The 21990-nt window shown below is 39.8% G+C and overlaps 6 protein-coding genes across 6 annotated transcripts; 3 read left to right on the top strand and 3 right to left on the bottom strand.

Annotated features, from left to right (window-relative positions):
- Positions 1–1580: 1580 nt before the first annotated feature.
- On the top strand, positions 1581–3685 carry DFL_000217 (uncharacterized protein; the record flags this gene model as incomplete). The annotated part of the gene is made up of 2 exons (XM_067630917.1): positions 1581–2627; positions 2705–3685. The coding sequence occupies 2 exons, from the start codon at positions 1581–1583 to the stop codon at positions 3683–3685; spliced, it is 2028 nt and encodes a 675-aa protein (XP_067494745.1).
- A 3106-nt stretch (positions 3686–6791) lies between these two features.
- On the top strand, positions 6792–7732 carry DFL_000216 (uncharacterized protein; the record flags this gene model as incomplete). The annotated part of the gene is made up of 2 exons (XM_067630905.1): positions 6792–7236; positions 7296–7732. The coding sequence occupies 2 exons, from the start codon at positions 6792–6794 to the stop codon at positions 7730–7732; spliced, it is 882 nt and encodes a 293-aa protein (XP_067494744.1).
- A 384-nt stretch (positions 7733–8116) lies between these two features.
- Positions 8117–9329, bottom strand: DFL_000215 (uncharacterized protein; the record flags this gene model as incomplete). The annotated part of the gene is made up of 5 exons (XM_067630894.1): positions 8117–8623; positions 8688–8838; positions 8899–9118; positions 9184–9230; positions 9292–9329. 5 exons carry the CDS (start codon positions 9327–9329, stop codon positions 8117–8119), a joined length of 963 nt encoding a protein of 320 aa, XP_067494743.1.
- Positions 9330–9352: 23 nt separating this feature from the next.
- DFL_000214 (uncharacterized protein) lies at positions 9353–9787 on the bottom strand (the record flags this gene model as incomplete). The annotated part of the gene is made up of 3 exons (XM_067630883.1): positions 9353–9463; positions 9541–9600; positions 9719–9787. 3 exons carry the CDS (start codon positions 9785–9787, stop codon positions 9353–9355), a joined length of 240 nt encoding a protein of 79 aa, XP_067494742.1.
- A 296-nt stretch (positions 9788–10083) lies between these two features.
- On the top strand, positions 10084–10881 carry DFL_000213 (uncharacterized protein; the record flags this gene model as incomplete). The annotated part of the gene is made up of 1 exon (XM_067630871.1): positions 10084–10881. The coding sequence occupies one exon, from the start codon at positions 10084–10086 to the stop codon at positions 10879–10881; it is 798 nt and encodes a 265-aa protein (XP_067494741.1).
- Positions 10882–13485: 2604 nt separating this feature from the next.
- DFL_000212 (uncharacterized protein) lies at positions 13486–15041 on the bottom strand (the record flags this gene model as incomplete). The annotated part of the gene is made up of 3 exons (XM_067630860.1): positions 13486–14523; positions 14581–14652; positions 14715–15041. The coding sequence occupies 3 exons, from the start codon at positions 15039–15041 to the stop codon at positions 13486–13488; spliced, it is 1437 nt and encodes a 478-aa protein (XP_067494740.1).
- Positions 15042–21990: the final 6949 nt, after the last annotated feature.

The following is a 21990-nucleotide window of genomic DNA, read 5'->3' as shown; positions in this document are numbered from 1 at the left end:
TCGGCCCAGGAACATCGAAAATTGGCCGGCTCCATAAAACTCGTGGATGCCTTCACTCTGGACGGCTGTTTCAGCTATGCGCATAATCTCACCAATGCAAATGGCAAATATCGGCTTGCCTCTGCAAGCATGTACCAAATTCAGATTCCTATGTCCGAGAATTCCAGGAAAGAGATAGAACCGGACTGGCCTCAGGTTCACATGATGGGGCACATCTCCGTCGAAAGGCATGTAACTGTACATACAAAATACATACGTACATACGGTCTAGAGCACATACATCAGGCCTGACGGCGCGGACATACATACTGAGAAGCATGTATATGTATGCTAGTGGCCAACCAACTACACAGATGGGAGGGACCAGGTAAGTACTGCCAGCTGATTAACTGCTTTTTTTATTCTTGGGCTAGCTGCTAGAAGCATCGTCTGAGGTCTTGGGAGACTAAATTTGAGACACCTGTTCGAGGACGTCCACCCAAGCCTGCCCCAGTCTCAGTCAACCAAGTACAAAATAGAGACATGGAAAGACGTGGAGGAAAAAGTAAATCCGGCGAAAAAGGGACGAGGCGGCGCTGGGACAAAAAAAAAAAAAAAAAAAGGCCAAAGCCAAAACCATAACCAAAAAAAAAAAAAAAAGAAGAAGAAGAAGCAGAAGAAAGATGTTTCAAGGCCCCTTTAATCACTCCTCTTCCAGAAAAATTCCATCGTAAAGGTTTTCACTCCCACATATTCTAATTCCTCCCATCCGGTTTACTGCTTCTCTTCATCTCATCTACATATATTCTTATCCATCTTTGTTCGGCTCCGGGCACTCCGCCATTTTGTTGCGTTTTTTTTTTTCATATCGGTCTCCTGCTGGATTCAATCGACACACACGACCCCTTCCTCCCCTGACATATATCCGCAACCACAGACATTCCCACTGCATTTTCCCTTACCCATACTCGCCTTCTCATCTTGGCCTTTTCCAGTATCTAACCTGCTTCACTAATCTCCAATTTGCTCGCCATTCTTGCTTTTGCCCCCGTTCGAGAATTCGCCATTCCCTAAGTCCTTTGCTTTACAAAACTCAGCTCCCGCCCCCCTGAGCCATCAACCCACCATCACCACCACCACCAACCTTCCCTTCAAAACGACCACTTGTTATCGCTGCTAAATAACAACATCACCAAACACTCATACATAAAATATAGCCCTCGACATTGGATATGTTGTGCCCGATGCCAACATTGTAATCATATCAATAGCTTAAAGAATCCACCTTCACTTCACACATTCGTTCTGACTTGTTCCGGATGGGTTCGATTTGTAATTGATTATAAGATCATCTTTTCCTTATTTCTATTTATTTATTTTTATTTTTATATTTTTGTGTCTTTGATCACCCTCTGTCCATCTCTCTCTCACTTTTTTCTTTCTCTTTTCCTTTCTTTTTTTCTATATATAACAACATCTAGTCGAGCCATATAGCAAGGGAGGTCGATTTCGAACGCAATCCAACATCTACTACGGTTATCTCCTTTGTTGGTCGTTTCGGGCTTCACCATTTGGCTCCCCAGGTTTCCGTTATCCCTTTGATGGAACAGCACCACGCAAATTCTACACCCGTTCATCAACTACCTTCTACAACGTCGGCGAATACAGAAAGTGGTACATCCAGTGCCATCAGGAGATCTTCGTCGGCTGCGACAAGTGCTAAATCGCAAACCGTCAAAAGACCTCTCCTCCAACACGAAGATTGCGATCAATCGACAAGGGTAAAGCGTGTTAAGAAATCATTGGAAATGGAAGAGTTCAAGCTCGACGGCTCCGAAAACGCCAACCCACAGCCGACAAGCAAAACACCGACAGCGTCGGCCCCCGTTGTTCCTGGGTCGGCGACGCATGAGCCCCCTTCCCAACCATCTTGTAGCTCGGATGCAGAGACGACAGCCCCCGCTACATCTAAGATAATGCGGGCTCGTTCAATGTCTGCCCCGGCTGTTGGGCAGCATCAGTTAACAGTAACAGCAACAATTTGTTGTCGAAAGAATATCGCATCTCACAAGTCGAAGAAGGCTCTTAACGAGCCTCCGGTCAACTTGATTACCCTGAAGGAACTAGACCTGAAAGAAATACTCAATAACCCCCGCCTCCGACACGATATCTACTTCGACGCAGCTCTCCATTTCCGACCAAACCTAGACGGCCAACGAGGGCAAAAGAAGAAAGCACAGGCAGATAGCTACTGGGAGAGCATCGTGTGTGAGTGTGAAAATGTGAGGAGGAATCAGATTGACCTGCAAAGAGGCGTCACAAACCGATTGCAGCCGAAGAGATTGATGCTCCTTCTCGACACAATGCGCGATATTTTGTTGAGCCTTGTCCCATCTCGTGATCAAAAAACCGTGGAGCAAGTCTTCGACCAACAACTGATGATGCAACAACTCGAATACGGTCTCCTTAATTTCGAAAACTTGGCAACATGGCTTGCCGGTCTTCTCAAAGCACATTGCGCCCCCATGAGAGATGCGTGGGTAGATGATATGGTTAGCAAGATAAAAGACGGCGTTACCCGTGATAGCCCGCGATTATTAGTTGATGGCCTTCGATCTGTTTTTGGGATACTCGAGGCTATGAAACTTGTAAGCCCCTTGAGCTTTTCTCTCTGATACCTTAATCCCGATGGATGTCTAATTTGTGTTTCTCTTCTTCACTATAGGATGTTGCCAATCACCAGATTCGAACACTCAGACCATATCTTGTCAGCACTGCTGCTGAATTCGAAAGGGAACATTTCCAAAAAAGAATTCAGAAAGGGACACTATGCATTTCGGAGACCCAGGACTGGTACCACCAACTAGCTACGAAGCACAAGGCCCTCAACGAGACTCCGGACTACCTTTCAATACTCACAATTGGTGTACTCGAACGACTAAACCCTTCAAAGCCGCACATCAAACCGCCCGCTACATTTACATTCGATCTCGAAAGACTTGAAGCAATCAGGTTCGACATAAGAGAGGATGTGAATATGAAAACCTGCCTTCTTCTGTTCCGCAGCCTTGTCTCTGGTTTAAATAAGTCCTTAGAAGTCGATAAGGACGCATACGTAGCGCTTACTGCCGCGATACAGGCTATCAACGGTGATGAAGAGGTCGCCGAACGCTGGCAGCGTAACTCTTCCGCCCTGGCCTTGCAAATCGCGCAGTCTGCGACTGCATTTGCCTCCGGAAAACCAAGTTCAAAGTCCTTCCCGGATGCAAAGGTCGTTAAGTTTGCTGAGAACTGGTTGGGCCAACACCTACGACCCCAATCCCCTCTCTATCAATCCTTTGAGCAAAAGGTAATCGAGGCAGTTGCGCTGAAGACGCAAGTGATACTGAAAGCTTGGGCCCATCACAAAGCACCAAACTTCGAACAGGTCCCTGACACCGTTATGGGGCTTCCTGCCGATTTCGCATCAATCCCACAAAGACTTGCCAAGATCTTAAATCTGCACTGGCGGGTTTTCGAGAGGTTATACATATCAGCAGCGAACACTCCCGTTTCGGGCCACAAAGGCGACATCGCATTATCTGCAGATCAACCTGAGAGCACATCCTCCGATGCTTCCGATACTGTTACACTGAGCAAGAAGAAACTATCACACGGATTATCCGACGTAGCGTTTCAACATCTAGAACGAAAGGGCCTGCTATAGATCGACCTCAAACCGTCCTCGTAGTAGGCTCTTTTCCTCACTTCCGCACATAACATCGCCCCTCCCCATCGGGGTAACTTCCTCTCGACTTTTTCAACTTGCATTGCATCCTCCGCTTTAGTACATAACCCTTTTCCCGAGCATTTCAGCACTCGATAGACCAACCCATCCTCTTTCTGAATCTCTTTCAATTGCAAAATACGTTTTCCTCCCATCTTGACTCGATTTGTGCCAGCAGGCGTTGCTTCTTTTTGTTCTTTCCCGCCTCATATCACCTGTATCCTGGAATATCTTAGCATTGCTGTTGTCTGTCCTGCATATTAGCGCTGTGGATTTTTTTTTTTTTTTTTTTAATATTCAAACCTCAGATACCAAAATTTAATCAATATTCTTGTTATGATATCTTTACTAAGCCTTTCGACTAAAAGTGCCAATCCCGTAACCAGAAAACAAAGTACCTTGGAGCCAGTCAAGCCCGAAGTGAATATAAGAACACAGTGACAACACAAGAGCTGCAACACATTTTTCGAAGCCTATTGACCGTATGAATCTTCCCAACACAATCTGGTTTACGAGACTTTCATCAATCTTTCTCCAGGCCGTCCTTCATATAACCAGGTGGTATTTTTTTTTAAATGGAATGAAAACCCTCCCTTGAGACCGAACCTTCCCATCCTCTCATCATACACCTTCATCTCTATTTCATAAACCAGAGCACCGACCCAATACAAGCGCCACATCATCATCTCTCAAACATCACCTCCTTCATTCATCATTAAGACGATAACTTGTCCATTATTCTACCTCCTCAATACCTTGAGGATTATCCTCTCCTCTCTCTAGCTTGCTGCGCTGCAGGCCTGTTTGCATGTGTGATGATCGGCCTTCGCGACAATCGGGTGAGAATAACATTACATTCTTTCACAGAAAGGGGTTACTGAATACCAGATCGAATTCGCTTTCCTTCTTCGTCACGGCAAACATTCTCGTTCTATGGATGATGTCTTTGTTCCTCATCATAGTTGAGGTCGAGCCGTTTCGATCCTACCGGAGAAAAAGATGGCCTCGTGCCTCGTTGGTGACACCCGGCATCTGCCAGCTCTTCGGAGCCTTTTAGCGGACCGATGTCTGGGTCTATGGGCATCGCAAATATCCTGATGGTCAGCGATGAATACTTAGCAGCCAACTCAGAAGGCCTTAGTTTTACTAATAAGGCAACCAGAGCATCGCCCTCCATCGAAAATATCGCGACATACCATTAAGGACATCCAACAAAGGGGTTTGTATCTCGCCAGAATGAACTTCGACCTCTCAAGGACCAACAGTCATCCGGAGAACCAGAAGTTTCAACGAATGGCATATATGAATGATCTCGAGCGCCAACCATCGCAGGAGAGATACACGCAGGGCGGTGATGAAGAGTCACAATTCTCGGGGCAGGTTTACAACGGGCGAGCAGAGGTTGAACCCAGCATGTATTCTATTCCGACGCACCATCGCACCACAACAGGCCCACGCATCCGCCAACCAGAACCCGCCAAGCTTAAAACCCAATCAAAAAAAAAAAATGGAGTGGAACGCTCGGGATCCCATTTAGTTGTGTTCGGGGATGATGGAAAGAGGGTTGTATAATCATGGATACCAAGATAGGAATGCTAGGATTGCCTACACAGGAAGTTTTTTTCTTTTCTTTGTTATTGTCGGTTTATTTTTATAGCCGTAGTTACTCGCAGACGGCGCAACTATGTAAAATAGAATGGTTATATCGAGTAATTAAAGGATTGTGAATTTTACTTTCAATCGTGACTGTGGTCGCTACGTTGAAGCAGATGTATCCTTGGGTCTTGGTATCTGAGTTTCATGTTGCATCGATCGAACACGAGGAGCGAGAGCAATATCCACCAGAATTTTTGATGATTCAAATCAAGACTTCGGCTTCCCGGAGAGGGTATTTTTTTTGGCATGTTGCTATACTTGAGATAACAACGAGACTTTTTGACCTCGGACGGACATGGGGACGAGACGACCGACGAGGCTTCGAAAGCGCCACACAGAGTGGATAGAGAAGGCTAAAGGAAACGGCTGATATGGCAGACTACGTAGCGAGAGAGAGAGGTGGATAGAGTGGAGGAAAATACTATTAATTAAAATACGCTATAGACATGATCGGTAGAGCATCGCTGAAGCTATTGATGTTGTCGTCGTTATTTGCTGTCGCAAATTGCCCTTCGTAGCTTGTAGATGAAAGAAATTTCTTGATTTGAAAAACCAAGAAGAGGGATTAAGTACCTGCCAAGACGACAAGACACCAGCCACAATGAAACAAACAACGCCACCGGTGAGGCGGGACCAAGCGGGAAACGGAAACAAAACCTGTTTCTGCACAGCCCCCTTTCTATACTTACCGAATGAAGTACACATTAAAGACCGCTTCGACCACCCCAAACGAAACAAACTCTGCAGCAAGTCGCGGAGCTTTGTTTCGACAAGGGGCAAAGTCGCCTGGCGGCCTGTCCAAACATGGTTATCGCATGCTGGCAACGCAATGAACAAGCTGCAGCCCTGCTCTCATGAAGCCCGATGAAGCCTGGGAAGTCTCATGTTCGAAAACAGTAACGTCAGTTGTTTCGACATGTACGGAGAATAGCTACCTCATAGTACAGCCTCCATTCTCTCGTGGCCGCCAGTAGGTTCCTCTGAAGATGCATAAATATGCTGCTTTCCCATCCTGCATGGTCCCTTTCTTCTTCTTCTTCTCCTCGTGTCCTCACCAAACAGCCACATTTGCCATCATCTTCGGGTCCAGATACCCTCTTCCATTCTTTCTGCCATCTTTCTTTCCACCCTTTTTTTATCTTCAATTCATCTCGTCGCTGGTGCGTCGAATAGTTCTTAAATACTTATATAACGAACGACCTACTTATATAAGTAGACTGCGCTGTTTCCTCTTGTCCCGAGCCCGGACTCGTCAATTGAGTAATAGTAATCACCCTCCTCAATATCCTCTACACACGGCCAGACCGTCATCCGTTGAGCGGACCTCTTGAAATACAAAAGTAAACCGACTACTACGATATCTGCACCAATCAAGCCAAATTAATTCAAAATGTTCAAGTCGATCCTCACCGCTTCCATGCTCGTCGCCGGTGTATTCGGTACCCAATATGGCTACCCTGATGCAGCCTACTCAGAGGTCGTCGCTCCAGTTTCAACTTCATGCACGAAAAATGAGGGAGCTATCCAAACCCCTGCTCCAGTCCACGTCGCTCCGCCTGCCCCTGTCCACGAGGGTGCCACCCCAATGGTGCATAAGGTTGTCGTTGGAGGCGATGCCGGTTTGGTTTATACTCCCGAATTCATTCATGCCGCCGTGGGTGATATTGTCGAGTTCCACTTCATGAAACAAAATCACTCCATCACTCAATCCACATTTGCAAAGCCCTGTGTTCGAAAGCCAGATGGTATCGACTCCGGTTTGCTACCCAATCCCAACAATACGGTCGTCCCGGCTCCAGTATTCAAGTATACCGTCGATACTACAGAAGCTACTTGTATGTTTCCCCTCATGCCTGATAATCTCTACCTGAACGTAAACTAATTTCATAAATAGGGTGGTATTGTAAACAGAGGACTGGTACTCACTGCGGAAAGGGTATGACTTTTGCTATCAACCCCACAGCAGAAAAGACCTTTGAACAATTCAAGTCGATGGCTATTGCCCAGAATGGAACTGTGGAAACGGTTCCCCCAGCCGCTCCAACCGAAGCCCCTACTCCCGTCGATACCGTTACTTTAGTAGCGGGAAGCCCCAGCGAAACTCAAGCTGCTCCCTCCGGTGTTGCTACCATGGTTGATGGCAATGGCAGTGGCAACGGTGGATCTTGCCAATGCCAATGCTTCTGTGGAGTCGCTGCTTACCCATCTGGATATGGTATCAACAACTTCGGTGGTATGCCCGGCGCTCTACCCGCCCCTTGGGCAACAAGCTCTAGCGCTGCTGCCGCCGCCGCCGCCACAACCGCTGCCGGTGGATACTACAAAAGATAAAATAGTCCAAAGGCTTTTTTCAGCGGGCTCAAGTAGATATTTCTTTTTTGTTCAGAGTTTTAGTAAATAATCAGATACCTTTTCGCTTCGCTTAATACCAATGTCATGGAGTTCTTGAGTTTTGTCTTCTAGCTTACAATTATTCAAAAAATTGACGACCTCTCCCGCAAGTTCAACTGAATTCTTTTTGTAAAAAGGGGTTCCAAACCTCCCGCTCCCCAGTAGCTAGTAGCGGGCCTGGGTCGATGATAGAATAATGAAAAGAGAGGAATTCTTCGTATGCAAGTGTTCAAAACGCTATGCTATCGTCTTGTTGCAAGTGGTCCTTCTGCACCCGACTCGGCATAACAAAACTGTAACCCATTGCCTTTGTTTCCTCTTTGTTTAACCAACGAGAAGCGAGGCAGACGGGGTCAGGTTAGCTTCTTTCAAGGTCAGGCTAGAATCAAGAGGTTCTTCTAATCTGTAGGTTTTCCTCGGGGGGAAGGTTGTTGTGAAGGTACTAATTGCTATCCCAGTTTCTTGAGCTAGCGACGACGCAACCTCAAACAATGAAGTTTCCGCAGGATATGTCTTCGTGATCGGAGGCCTGCCGGATACTTGGAAGCGCAGGCGAGCTTCTGTATGGGCTGCTTTGCTCGTCGAAGGAGCACTGGTTTCTTGGGGAACGCTAGCCTGGGCCGCTACGGTACCCTCCCGCTCTGCCTTCGCTTTCGCGGCAGCTTCGCGGCGGGCTTGCTGTGTCGCGGCAATTTCTGCTTTGATTTTAGCCTTTGCCTTTGCGTCGTCTATCTTTTCTTGCTTCCGTCGCTCGATGTCTCGTAGTTGTTCTTTCTTGCGAAGCTCCTCCTTCATCTTCTCGGATTCCCGATCTTTTTTCCTCCTGATAGCCTAAGGATGGAGGTCACGGTTTAGTTTAAAAAGTGTTTATGGGTGTAAAATCCTAGCGACTCACTTCATTCCGTTTAGCATCTGAGACACTTTCAGCAGTTTGTAGCTGCCTCTTTTCTGCCAGCCTTTGCTTCAATTCTTCGAGTTTCGCCTTTTTCTCTTCCTCCGTGAGGGGTTTGATTTCCTCCACACTTTCATCGAAATTTTGATGTTCGCTATTTGCATTAGGGTGTCAGGAACGAGTATCGGCGTGTGAGTTGGGTACAGGGCCTCACGTTCGTTCGGCGTGGAATTGCACAGCATCCCAGTTTCGCAATAATTTGCCACAGTCGTTGCATTTGTAACTTTTGGCCTCAGCGTTGGCAGCAGATTTACCGTCTCCGGCGTCGGCTTCGGTTGAACTTGGCGCAGCTGGCACTCCGGTGCTACTTTCTTTCTCAAGATCCTCAATCTTGTCATCTTCGTGAGATCCAAGCCATGTGATCGCATCTTGCACTTCGAAGAAACGAAAGTTTAGCCCTGAGGACCGTCTATTTCCACCCTGTGGGGTTGGTACATACGTCCGCCTGAGCTTTTCAAAGCTATGTCTACTCGCCGGGGATCGAATCTACGTCATCGAAACGTTGGTGAGTAGACCACAGAAGAACCATGGGGTGGAAGTAACATACCCCATCTCGATCAACAGGTCTCGATCGGTTTGGCCCATATTATCGAATTGGACCTAGTGGTTTACGGTAATTTTCGGCGCTCGTATTGGGTTGAGGTTATTGGTGTTTTCCTATAGTGGGGACGAAGGTCTGTAGGTTGGGGACTGGTGGAATGTTCCACAAAGCAGATATACTATGAAGCAAGAACTAGGCATAAGCACTCGAGTAGTACTTAAGTCACTTACTCATCACCAAGAACAGCCAGCTCACATAGATACTTCCTAGGTATAGGTACGGTACTGGCTTCCTCAAGCCATCTCCTCCTTCCTGCTAATCAATGGAAGATGATTCGGTTAATTCTACAGAAAACCCCGTTACAAAGCATCGGTAGTATCTGATAACACCGACTCTCGGGTCTTAACACCGATGTCACACAGAGCCGAAATACCTCGTCAACAACGCAAAATATCCAACAGAAATCTTTGGGTTTACGGATGATGAAAATGAATCTGGACATATCGACATGGCATAAGGAATGCAACTAAGGCCCAAATCAATGTTATGATCAAAGTCCATATTCTAGCATATGTACTTTGAAAATTTCAGCGAAACTGTACATATATATACCATACGGAAACTAATTTCAGTTCAGTAACACCTAACAAAAAAGGAAAGGATGTAACATGAGCAATTTCGGAATGAAAGGAGATATGTACATGGGGCACTCCCCCATAACCCTAAGTATTTAAGTATACAGAAACTCCCAGCATGAACAACAGGGCGATCTGTGGTTTCTTTAAAGTATTACCTACAATGCGCTCGTTACTTTCGGTCCTTGTGCTGGTATCAGCAGTCTCTTCCATACCCCTGCCCCCGGCTCGCGACAACGCCCCTACAGTTCCTCGACCCTTCCTGGGTGATGATTTTCTCTGCGCCCTTTCCAGGAACTACGCTCCCAAATTTGCTACGAATATCCCTCTCGCGGTAGCTTCCACAACAACCCAGCGGAATCTTGCGCTATTCCGGACCGCCACACTCGCTTTGAATGTAACTCATCCAGTTACATTCCTAGATGATTCTCGTGGGTTCATGTACCCGGTTTTTGAGCAGAAAAGGTGCCAACTCGGAAAAGATACCGACAATGTCACGCCCTTTCTAGCTTCTACTACCCTTGGTACCTACTTTGAGAATTTATTCCAGATGATTCCAACTTGGGCAACCGGTGAGATTTCGCTGTCTCGATTCGATCTGTTCCATGGACACCTTTTCGCAAATCCTTCCACCAGCACAGTCGGCGTGGTATTTCACTCAAAGGAATACCCTGCCGAAAATGCCGACACTTTCCCGTTCAACCTCGGTTTCTGTCAAATAAACTCGAACGTCACCTTCGCTAATAAGATAATGCGCAAGAGAAATCTCGTCTGGACGATTGATGCTAGCAACCGCACAGCACTCTGGTGGATCGATATGGCGATTCGAACTGGTGATAATGCTGTAGATGCAGTTTTAGGTGGCGAGCCATTTTATACGCTTTACGAGGACAGTTTGGGATATGTTGTCGCGGATTTTTATTACTTGGATGGACTAGAACTGGGTGTTAGTTTATATTAGCTATTTAAGCAAGTGTCAGGGTACCCTTTATATACAGCCGGGTTGTATGGGTTTCTTTGCAGGCGCGCTTCTTTGCAATCATGGGGTGTTCTAGTTGTGTTATTTACAATAATAGTTTGGCCATTTAAGTTCCATACAAGGTCGCGAAGAGCCTTTAGGACTATGTTTGGATTATATGATGTTCCATGAAGCGTTTAATGTTTCTCAATCCTTTGAAGGCTATTTTCTAGGTGGCTTTTCGAAATTCTCCATCTTGGAAAACCATTGATTCCCCTAAGATCTACATAATTTCTAGAATTCTAGGGTGAATCCTGCACGGGCTTGGTTGTTGGCTTTTTCTTTCTCTGTTTTTTTTTTTCTTTTTTTTCTCGTGGTCCTCTTCATTTTTATTTCATTATATTTTAAATTTTTTTTTAAAAAAAAAAACCCCTTGCACCTTAAAATTGAAATGCGGGAGCTTCTGTTATCAACCGCTCAAAAATCTCGGGGGTAGAGTTTCTATTACACATTCTACGCTACTCGTGGTACCAGTAGTCATTGTTAAGAATTAACTCTATTGTCAATCAATCGTACACACAAACCATGGTTAAAGTTTTAAAGATCATTCTAAACCCATGTCCCCACAAAATGCCCTTCCACCATCTCCAAAAGTAAAATAGCGGTTGGTGGTAATATTCGCGTCTAATAGCAATTTACGGGGGTGTATATGTGACCCTATCAAGTATACCCTTTTTTAAATTTTTGATTTTGTGGTGTACTTTGGTCGAATTCACGGCTTCAGCTGTATACTTCGACTAAGGTGGGTTGAAATCCGGGAGTATGCAGCTACACAGGAGGGTTGTTTAAGTGTCTACGGAGTTTTGATTTATTAGCATTCAGCTCGCGGGGGTTGATAGGTGACCGGTATCAGTATCTTCCTTTCTTGATTACATTCATGTATATTTCATGATATCGCGACAAGTTACCCAGAGGACAAAGATGTAGCCATTGGCCTCTCCGACCGAACCGATTGATTGTTTTGGTATTATAGATATATGTGGAAGCGCATTTGTTAAAAATGAAGGACATAGTCGGCTGGCCTCCGGGACCAGCTATGGGTTAAATACTCGATTAAACTCAACTGATCCAGCCATATTGTTTCTATATTGGATTCCTCTCACTAGTTCCCTGATCCTTCTGAATCCGAAACCACAGTTTTCATCTCCTTCATTGCCCTGAAGTCGGCTGGCGGATAGGACTGTATCTTGTCTCTTAGGGGCAGGCCAGATATTTAGGAGGAAGGAATACCATTTACACTGCTGCAGCGTATCTGAGCTTTAGTTTCAAAATGCGACGAAATATTCACCCGATCAACATATATATGTAGATGTTCTGGTCGCTGATCGACGACAAACCGCTTCGTCTTAACAATTCTGTAGAAAAAAAATAATTAGGTAGCTTTGGGGGCTGATTCGAGATTGGGGTCCCATCAATAGGCGTAATGGAGTCGGAGACATTACTTCCAGGGTACATCTTATTCCACGAGGGCTATCAATAGGATATTGGAATGTTGGTAGTTAGATTCATGTGAAGGAACTCTGCATTCTTAAGAGGCAATTACTTCTATCGATCGCTGGTGCTCAGGGACAAGGTCGCCGCTACATTAACTGTTAAACTCCCACCGTGCGTATGTACGTAAGTTTATGTGTATTTTTATCCCAGCCAAGATAAATCAATAATCTAACTAGTTGAATTCGACACGTAAAGCATGATGCTAATATCGATGGAGGCGGTTTATGAGTTCACATTTATACCCGATTGGAAAAGTACTGAAAATAGCGGGTCGATGCATGATTTGAAAGTAAAAAAAGGTATCCCGGAGACATTCATTATAGACAATGTAGAAAAGCCGAAATACGAGGATTTCAATGACAAAGATAAACAGATTCCATCGGAGGCAAAATTAGGAATAGCCCCGACCAAGATTGAAAATACCTACAACTGGTCGATTCATACAATTGGAATCCCGTGATCATTAGAGCTTATGGGAGCACGGTTTCACCGTGGAGTCAAACCATCCCTGGGAGAGGCGTCCGAATTAACGTAATTAACATGCATACACACCATGGCTAGAAGAACTTATGAACATTTTCGTACGTTGGACCCGAAATAAAGTTCAAAGGCAAAAACCACTTCGGTACCTAGGTACTTGTTATAGCAGTGTAAAAATCCGAGTCGTGTGCCTATGGCGTGCATATTGGGATACTTGGGAAACATGTACATAGGTACCTCCGCAACTCTGGTCTCGCGTCACCAGACAACAGTTCTCACATATATATAATATAATGCGTTGAAGTTATATTTTTGACGATCAAAGTGTCAGAATACAAGCCCTATAACTCAGAGAAATGTATAACTTTGGTGCCGTGGTCTAGTGGAAGACCTTTTTGCACTATCTGACACAAAGTGCAACCTGGTCTTGTGTTGGGCAACAGCAGATATGCGGTCGGGGAATGGCAGCAAAAATGATTTGTCAATGTACTTATATCACAATCATCACTTGTTTCCATTTATTATTATCAAAAATATCAGCCTGATTCGATTCAGATATGTGCGGTGCAACACTCAATGAGCCAAACGCAAGCCACGCAATGAGACTGAGGCCCTCACTGTCGCCCCAGAGCCAACATCAAAGCTCTCCTCTTTAACAAGACCAGGGGCATTCAGCACGTCCGAGAACGGGATGTCGACAAACCCGGTCTCACTGTTCTTGTTCAATAGTGCGATCTTAAAATTGGATGGGTTCGCCAGCAGGTCTGCCGTTACCGGAATTTGGAAGGCCTGGTCAAAGGAAGGGTTAAAGATGTCTGTGCCAGGGCTATACGACTTTACTGCGGTGCGGAATTCCTTGTTGCCCCACGTCACCTTGATGCTAGGATTTAGCTCGTCACGCTGGCCCTGGAGCCCGAGCACGCTAGCGATGAGCACTGTGGCGAGACCGACGATCTGGCCCTCGTTCACATCGCTTTGGGTGGATGTTAGGACGCCAGCGTCGTCAACAAGGTCGAAGAACTTGGTGTGCACAGTGATCTTGGAGCCGGTAGGCACCCCATCATGGACGATCTCCAGCTCTTGTGAGCCGCCGTCCAGCAGGATGTCTTTCACAGTGGTTGTGGCAATGCCGACATCGTCGTCGCCCACGAGGTCGTCATCTTTGACATCGATGATGATCCGTTGGTCGTGGTCCGCGATGAGGAAGTCGTGCGTCTCATTCCACTCCGGGCTGTGGTCATTCTTTTTGGTCGAGGTGCGCCACTCCCCCCCAGCGCCAATGTTGACTTTGCAGTAGCAATCAGGAATGTCTTTAACGATTTTGTCTAAAAACCGCTTTGCCCCGCTCTTCTTCGGGCCGCTGATATTGACCGCCCTCCCTACGGTCAGGCGCAGGGCACCTACGTACGGAAGGTAAGTCTTGAAGTAGTCATTGTTGCTGTCCAGCTTGACAAGGTAGCGGTTAGGAAGGACGGCCATGGAAGAGATGATGTTCAAGATGACTTTGCGGACGGCTTTATCCACCAAGAAGAAATCAGCTATATTGGCTGCATTGGTAAAATCAAGCTTTAGCTCGGGAGGGTTGATGAAGGCAACTTGTGCAGCTCCGATCTTTACTTCGTAAGTACATGTACATTATTAGGATGATATGAACGGAGAAAGGCATACCAGAGGAATGACATTCGTCAATGGAGCAAGCAAGATTGAAAGTCTGCCTTTTAGGTGAATATGTTCGATGCCCTTGCCACAAAGTGTTAGAAATGCAGACTTAAGCCACTTCGTTGCTATTAGCATGGACCTACAAACTTAGGGACCATATTTCCAGCCAGGTCAATATCGCTTTTCCCCTCCCAAATCACATCCATGTCGAGTTTAATCCCATTGTGATCAGTCTTGTGGACATCCACCTCAGAGATCCTCAGTGGAACAGGCCCGAGGTCAAGCTTAGTAAACCGAAGTGTAGCTAGAGGACCCGGAAGCATGGAAGCGAACATGGGCTCCACGATTTCCTTCACCATCCTACAACCAGCAACGTTGATGTTAGGCCATAGCTGCTCCACAATGTCGTTGAGGAAATCGGCAGATTCACTGCCTCCGGAGGCGGTGAGTTTCTGGACGAGGCCCGCCATAGTGTGAGGTTTGCGCTAAGTAAATATATGTAGTGTGAAGTTTGATGAGGCAAGATGTTTTCGAGGCCAATCTAGGCTTGTATTTTGCATTGGGGGTTGAATAAATTACAACGTGGGGTTCGATATTGAAGAAAGATAAGAATGCGTGGGCGCTAGGTATTCATTTGCACTGAATATAAATAAAAAGCGAATGAGTGGGGTCGACGTCATGATTTTACGTCATACTTCCCATCGTGTATCAGCCCATGTGCGGGGCAGGAGCAAGCTATTGCGACTAGAAGGTCTATGCTAAAGCGGCTAGCTTAAACCTAATCTGAGCAACATGTCTTAGCAACCCCACTTTGTAGCCCTGAAGGAATGGTGTTGAAGCTGCCCATATAACACGTTATCTCCGAATGTCAGACAACCAGAGATCTCCACATAACCGAGACCTTAATTTATAATGTCAGAATCCAACATCGTAGCCAACATATGGTGGTATCAACCAACTTATAACTGACTAGAAACTACTATATAATTTTAAAATCTTATAAACGTTTATTAACTAGTAAAAATTTCTAAATTTTTACTTTATTTTATACTTCTATAAATCTGTTAACAGCTCAGCGTTGGCGTACCTAGAAGAATAGAATGAAACCTCCACACCAGATAAGGCAGGAAGCTCGAGACGAACAAGGACAAGAGATGATCGAAACTAAGATATATTATACTACAACAATAATAATATAAAAATTAAATTCTAATTTATGTTGAAGGTACGCATATAGACGCACTGTCATAGGGTCTCGTAGAAGTGATGATCACGTGTCTCCTATCACGTGCGTTCCAAGGCTTAGCTCTGGCACCGCCTGCGGTTCCTATAGAATCGACAGGCTACCTATTCTCTCTTGAAAGAGAAATCAACTGACCTGCACTCTGTATACCTTCTATAATAGTAGACGCTTTATTATATAATATTCTGTTAGAAGATTAGGTGAAGTGATGTGTACTTGATTAAGTGCTTATTAGACTAAAGTGTTCTGGCGAAGAGTTTATATACAGGGAGTAACACATATAGAATAACTAAGCTAGTTATGTATAAAATAAGTAGTAGGCATATATAAGGTAACTAGTTACCCTATATTTAATAAAGTTATATTAAAGATAAGATATTCTAATACTCTTACTAAACTTCTGTTCAGTATAAATAAAGGTTTTTTTTTAAAAAATAAAACGACCTTCGGACAGAACGACCCCCTCATAACTTTTGAACGAAGCATCCAAAACCAAATAAAAGTACATCAATCGAAAGAGTAAGAAAAACGAAAATATAATATTTAAAAATATAAACAATATCAGAAATTGATAAATAGAAATTAAAGATTAAAAATATCGAGATTTTTACAATCGTCGACTATAAAAAAAAAATTTTCTCACTAAAAATTAAATTAAACTAAAATTAATTTAGCTTAATAATAGCGGATAATATATTTACCAGTTCATCTCTCGATAAACTAGTAATAATAACTCAGAACTATATTCTAATGCTCAAGAACATCAACAAAAAAAGACAAAAAAGACAAATCTTAATAAATTTAAATAAGAAAGATTTAAATAAAGAAGATTTAATTCTAGAACTAAAGAGATTAAACGATCTTCTAAAAAAAAAGACAAAAGAAGTAGAAAATCTGAAAATTAAAATAAGAAAACTCGAAAATTCTAAAAAATCCTACGCAGAAATGGCACAGAAATCACAAAATCAATCAACAAAACAAAAACAAAACGAAAATAATCAAAAATCGACAGATTAATAACAACAACAAAAACAAACAATTCCAATTAATTAAAGAAGATTAATTATATCGAGAACAACAACAACCTCACCAATTCAAAAATCAAACGTTTTTAGAGAAAAAATAAACCAAGTTCTCTACCAAAAATCTAAAAATCCAGAAATAATAATTTCTGGAATTTCTATAAATCCTAAAAGCAATTTAATGCTAATTACACACGAAAACACACAAAAAGAAGAAATTCTCAAATATAAAGAGGATATTTTTAAAAAACTTATCAAAATTAATAAATATATTTAAAAACCAACTAATATTGAAACTTGAGGGTTTTTAATTATTTATAGAGTAGAAATTGAACAATACAAAAATATAGAAAAGCTTAAAATAGAAATTAAGATAATACAATTAAAATTATAAATAAACCAAGATGATTGGTTAGAGAAGAAAAATTAATTAGAAAAAATTTTTCTTTAATAGTTATTATAACTAAAACAAAAGAAGAAGCAATACACACTTAAAAAAGAGGATATATATTTTTAGGTGGAGAAAAATTGAAAACGGAAAAATATTTAAAATTTTTTAGTAATAATAAATGCATAAATTATCAAAAAACTGGACATTTCGCAATTAAATGCAGAATTCAATTTATGGCATTTGCGCAAAAAATCATAAAACAATTAATCATATTTGCAATAATTGCCAGAAAACAAAAAAGTCCTGCGAACATATTAAAGCAAAATGTGCAAACTGCAGTGAAGAACATATGGCAAACGACCTAATATATTTAAAAAATAAAAAACAACTTAATTCTCAAAATGAATAAAAACAATAAATTGAGAGCGTTGGCAAAAAAAAAAACGATCTTCGGACAGAACGACTCCCTTATAATTTTTGAACGAAGTATTCAAAACTAAATAAAAGTATATTAATCGAAAGAGTAAGAAAAACGAAAATATAATATCTAAAAATACAAACAATATCAGAAATTGATAAATAAAAATCAGAGATTAAAAATATCGAGATTTTTACGATTATCAACTACAAAAAAAAGTTTTCTCGTTAAAAATTAAATTAAACTAAAATTAGTTTAGCTTAATAATAGCGAATAATATACTCACTAGTTTATCTCTCGATAAACTAGTAATGGTAATTTAGGACTATATCTCGATACTCAAGAACACTAACAAAAAAAGATAGAAAAGATAAATTTTAATAGATTTAGATAAGAAAGAATTAAATAGAGAAGATTTAATTTTAGAACTAAAGAAATTAAACGATCTTCTGAAAAAAAAGACAGAAGAAGTAGAAAATCTGAAAATTAAAATAAGAGAACTCGAAAATTCTAAAAAATCTTACGCAGAAATAGCACAGAAATTATAAAATCAATTAATAAAACAAAAACAAAACGAAAATAATCAAAAATCAACAGCTCAATAATAATAACAAAAACAAACAATTCTAATTAATTAAAGAAGATTAATTATATTGAGAACGATAATAACTCTATTAATTCAAAAACTAAACGTTTTTAAAGAAAAAATAAACCAAGTTTTCTATTAAAAATCTAAAAATCTAGAAATAATAATTTCTAGAATTTTTATAAATTCTAAAGGTAATCTAATACTAATTACATACGAAAACACACAAAAAGAAAAAATTCTCAAATATAAAGAGGATATTTTTAAAGAACTCATCAAAATTAATAAATATATTTAAAAACTAATCAATATTAAAAAGAATAAATTTATAAAAAAACGATTTTCGGACAGAACGACCCTCTCATAACTTTTAAACGAAGCATCTAAAACTAAATAAAAGTACATCAATCGAAAAAGCAAGAAAAACAAAAATACAATATTTAAAAATATAAACAATATCAGAAATTGATAAATAGAAATTAAAGATCAAAAATATCGAGATTTTTGCGATTGTCGATTATAAAAAAAGAATTTTTCTCGCTAAAAATCAAATTAAACTAAAATTAGTTTAGCTTGATAATGGCGAATAATATACCTACTAGTTCATCTCTCGATGAACTAGTAATGGCAACTCAGGACTATATTCCGATGCTCAAAAATACTAACAAAAAAAGATAGAAAAAATAAATCTTAATAAATTTAGACAAGGAAGAATTAAACAGAAAAGATTTAATTCTAAAACTAAAGAGATTAAACGATCTTCTGAAAGAAAAGACAGAAGAAGTAGAAAATCTGAAAATTAAAATAAGAGAACTCGAAAATCCTAAAAAATCCTATGCAGAAATGGCACAGAAATCACAAAATTAATTAACAAAACAAAAATAAAACGAAAATAATCAAAAATCGACAGCTTAATAATAACAACAACAAAAACAAACAATTCTAATTAATTAAAGAAGATTAATTATATTGAGAACGATAACAACCCTATTAATTTAAAAATCAAATGTTTTTAGGGAAAAAATAAACCAAGTTCTTTATTAAAAATCTCAAAATCTAGAAATAATAATTTCTGGAATTTCTATAAATCCTAAAAGCAATTTAATGCTAATTACACACGAAAACACACAAAAAGAAGAAATTCTCAAATATAAAGAGGATATTTTTAAAAAACTTATCAAAATTAATAAATATATTTAAAAACCAACCAATATTGAAATTTGAGGGTTTTTAATTATTTATAGAGTAGAAATTGAACAATACAAAAATATAGAAAAGCTTAAAATAGAAATTAAGACAGACAATACAATTAAAATTACAAATAAACCAAGATGATTAATTAGAGAAGAAAAATTAATTAGAAAAAATTTTTCTTTAATAGTTATTACAACTAAAACAAAAGAAGAAGCAATACATACTTAAAAAAGAAGATATATATTTTTAGGTAGAAAAAAATTAAAAACAAAAAAATATTTAAAACTTTTCGGCAACAATAAATACACAAATTATCAAAAAACTGGATATTTCGCAATTAAATGCAGAATTCAATTTATAGTATTTACACAAAAAATCATAAAACAATTAATCATATTTATAATAATTGCCAGAAAACAAAAAAGTCCTGCGAACATATCAAAGCAAAATATATAAACTACAGTGAAGAATATATAACAAACGACCTAATATATTTAAAAAATAAAAAACAACTTAATTCTCAAAATGAATAAAAACAATAAATTAAGAGCGTTAGTAAAAAAAAAAACGACCTTCGAACAGAACGACCCTCTCATAACTTTTAAACGAAGCATCCAAAACCAAATAAAAGTACATCAATCGAAAGAGCAAAAAAAACGAAAATACAATATTCAAAAATACAAACAATATCAGAAATCAATAAATAGAAATCAGAGATCAAAAATATCGAGATTTTTACAATCATTAACTATAAAAAAAAAATTTTCTCGTTAAAAATTAAATTAAACTAAAATTAGTTTAGCTTAATAATAGTGAATAATATACTTACTAGTTTATCTCTTGATAAACTAGTAATAGTAATTTAGAACTATATCTCGATACTCAAAAATACTAACAAAAAAAGACAGAAAAGATAAATTTCAATAGATTTAAATAAGAAAGAATTAAATAGAGAAAATTTAATTCTAGAATTAAAGAAATTAAACGATCTTCTGAAAAAAAAGACAGAAGAAGTAAAAAATCTGAAAATCAAAATAAGAGAACTCGAAAATTCTAAAAAATCTTACGCAGAAATAGTACAGAAATTATAAAATCAATTAATAAAACAAAAATAAAACGAAAATAATTTATTTATTTATTTATTTATCATACACGCATGCAACCTTTCGGTTATGGCGGTTTGAAGAATACTTATTCTAAATACATGATTTTTCGCACCTCATATTAAACAAGACATGAAGAATACTGTTATAATATTTTTGATTTTTGTATAGTAATTTGAGACTTCTTCTAATCTCTTACAATCTCGACTTCTACTCTTTTATAAGAGAATAATGTCGTGAGTCTGACCGTTTTTATCCACTAATTTTAGTGTAATGCCGAAGAGAATTTTTACTTATTTCCGGAATCTTATAATCTCTTAATCTATAATAGATTTTCTAGATTTCTAGATTTCCCCGTACTATAAATAAATCTCTTTTAGATTGGTCTATTTAGTTTATACTTCCATAGATAGAAGTCCTATTATTAGAGTGTTATTATAAGGCACTCTTTTTGATATAAGTAGTAATAAGACTACTAGTACTGTTATTATTGTGATGTACCCACACATGTCCTTTATAGAGACTACTGTCTATTTTATAGTAGTAGAACTACTAGTACTGTTATTATTGTGATGTACCCACACACGTCCTTTACAGAGACTACTGTCTATTTTATAGTAGTAGATCTACTGTTTGAGAACTATTTGACAAATTGTTCTAAGTCAACTAGGTACGACTCTCAAAGAGGGAAGTGTTGATTAGACAAACAGTATTAAGGCACGACTCTTAACAAAGTTCAAATAGTCTAAAGATGTCAAACACATCTTATTCAGTTGCTCTAGTGTAGTAGGACAACTGTTTTTCTGTTTTGCTCTGTTTGTCAGAAAAATCATAAAAACTGACAAACAGGCAGAACTGTAGGGGGTGGTGGCAGAAATCGAACCTACACGCATGGTAAAAGACGAAAACCCAGCGCTTCCAGGTACAGCACTACACCACTATACCACACCACCAAAAGAATTTATTATAAGCACCATTTAATTATCAAAAATAGTAATTCCATTAAAATTTAAAAGTCAATTTTCAAAACAATATAGCAATTGTGAATTAGTTACTATTATCAAATATATTAATGCGCGTGATATTATTCTTTCTCTATTCGTTATTTTCAAAGGCATCTATCATCAATTCAACTAATATACCAACAATATTAATCAATTAATAAAAGACTGGTTATTCGCAACCTCATCTAATAAATAAACGAACAGAAACTTAGGCGTTTAATAGCTAAAACGGGTATTCAAATCAAAGACAAAAACTTTCAACAACCACACGCGCATGCTACTATTAAATAGTCACAATAGTCATATTAGCGCAGAGTTCATTAGCTATTGTATTTAAAAGAATATTATTACTTTATGTTTATCAACGCATAATACACATCGTCTGCAACCATTAGATATTGGATTCAATGCAGTATATAGTAAACAATACAGCAATGCTACGAATAATACTTTACATA

The sequence above is a fragment of the Arthrobotrys flagrans genome (assembly GCF_004000055.1).
Source record: "Arthrobotrys flagrans strain CBS H-5679 chromosome Unknown unitig_15, whole genome shotgun sequence".
Classification (NCBI taxonomy): domain Eukaryota; kingdom Fungi; phylum Ascomycota; class Orbiliomycetes; order Orbiliales; family Orbiliaceae; genus Arthrobotrys; species Arthrobotrys flagrans.
This window is presented reverse-complemented; position numbering and strand designations above follow the sequence as displayed.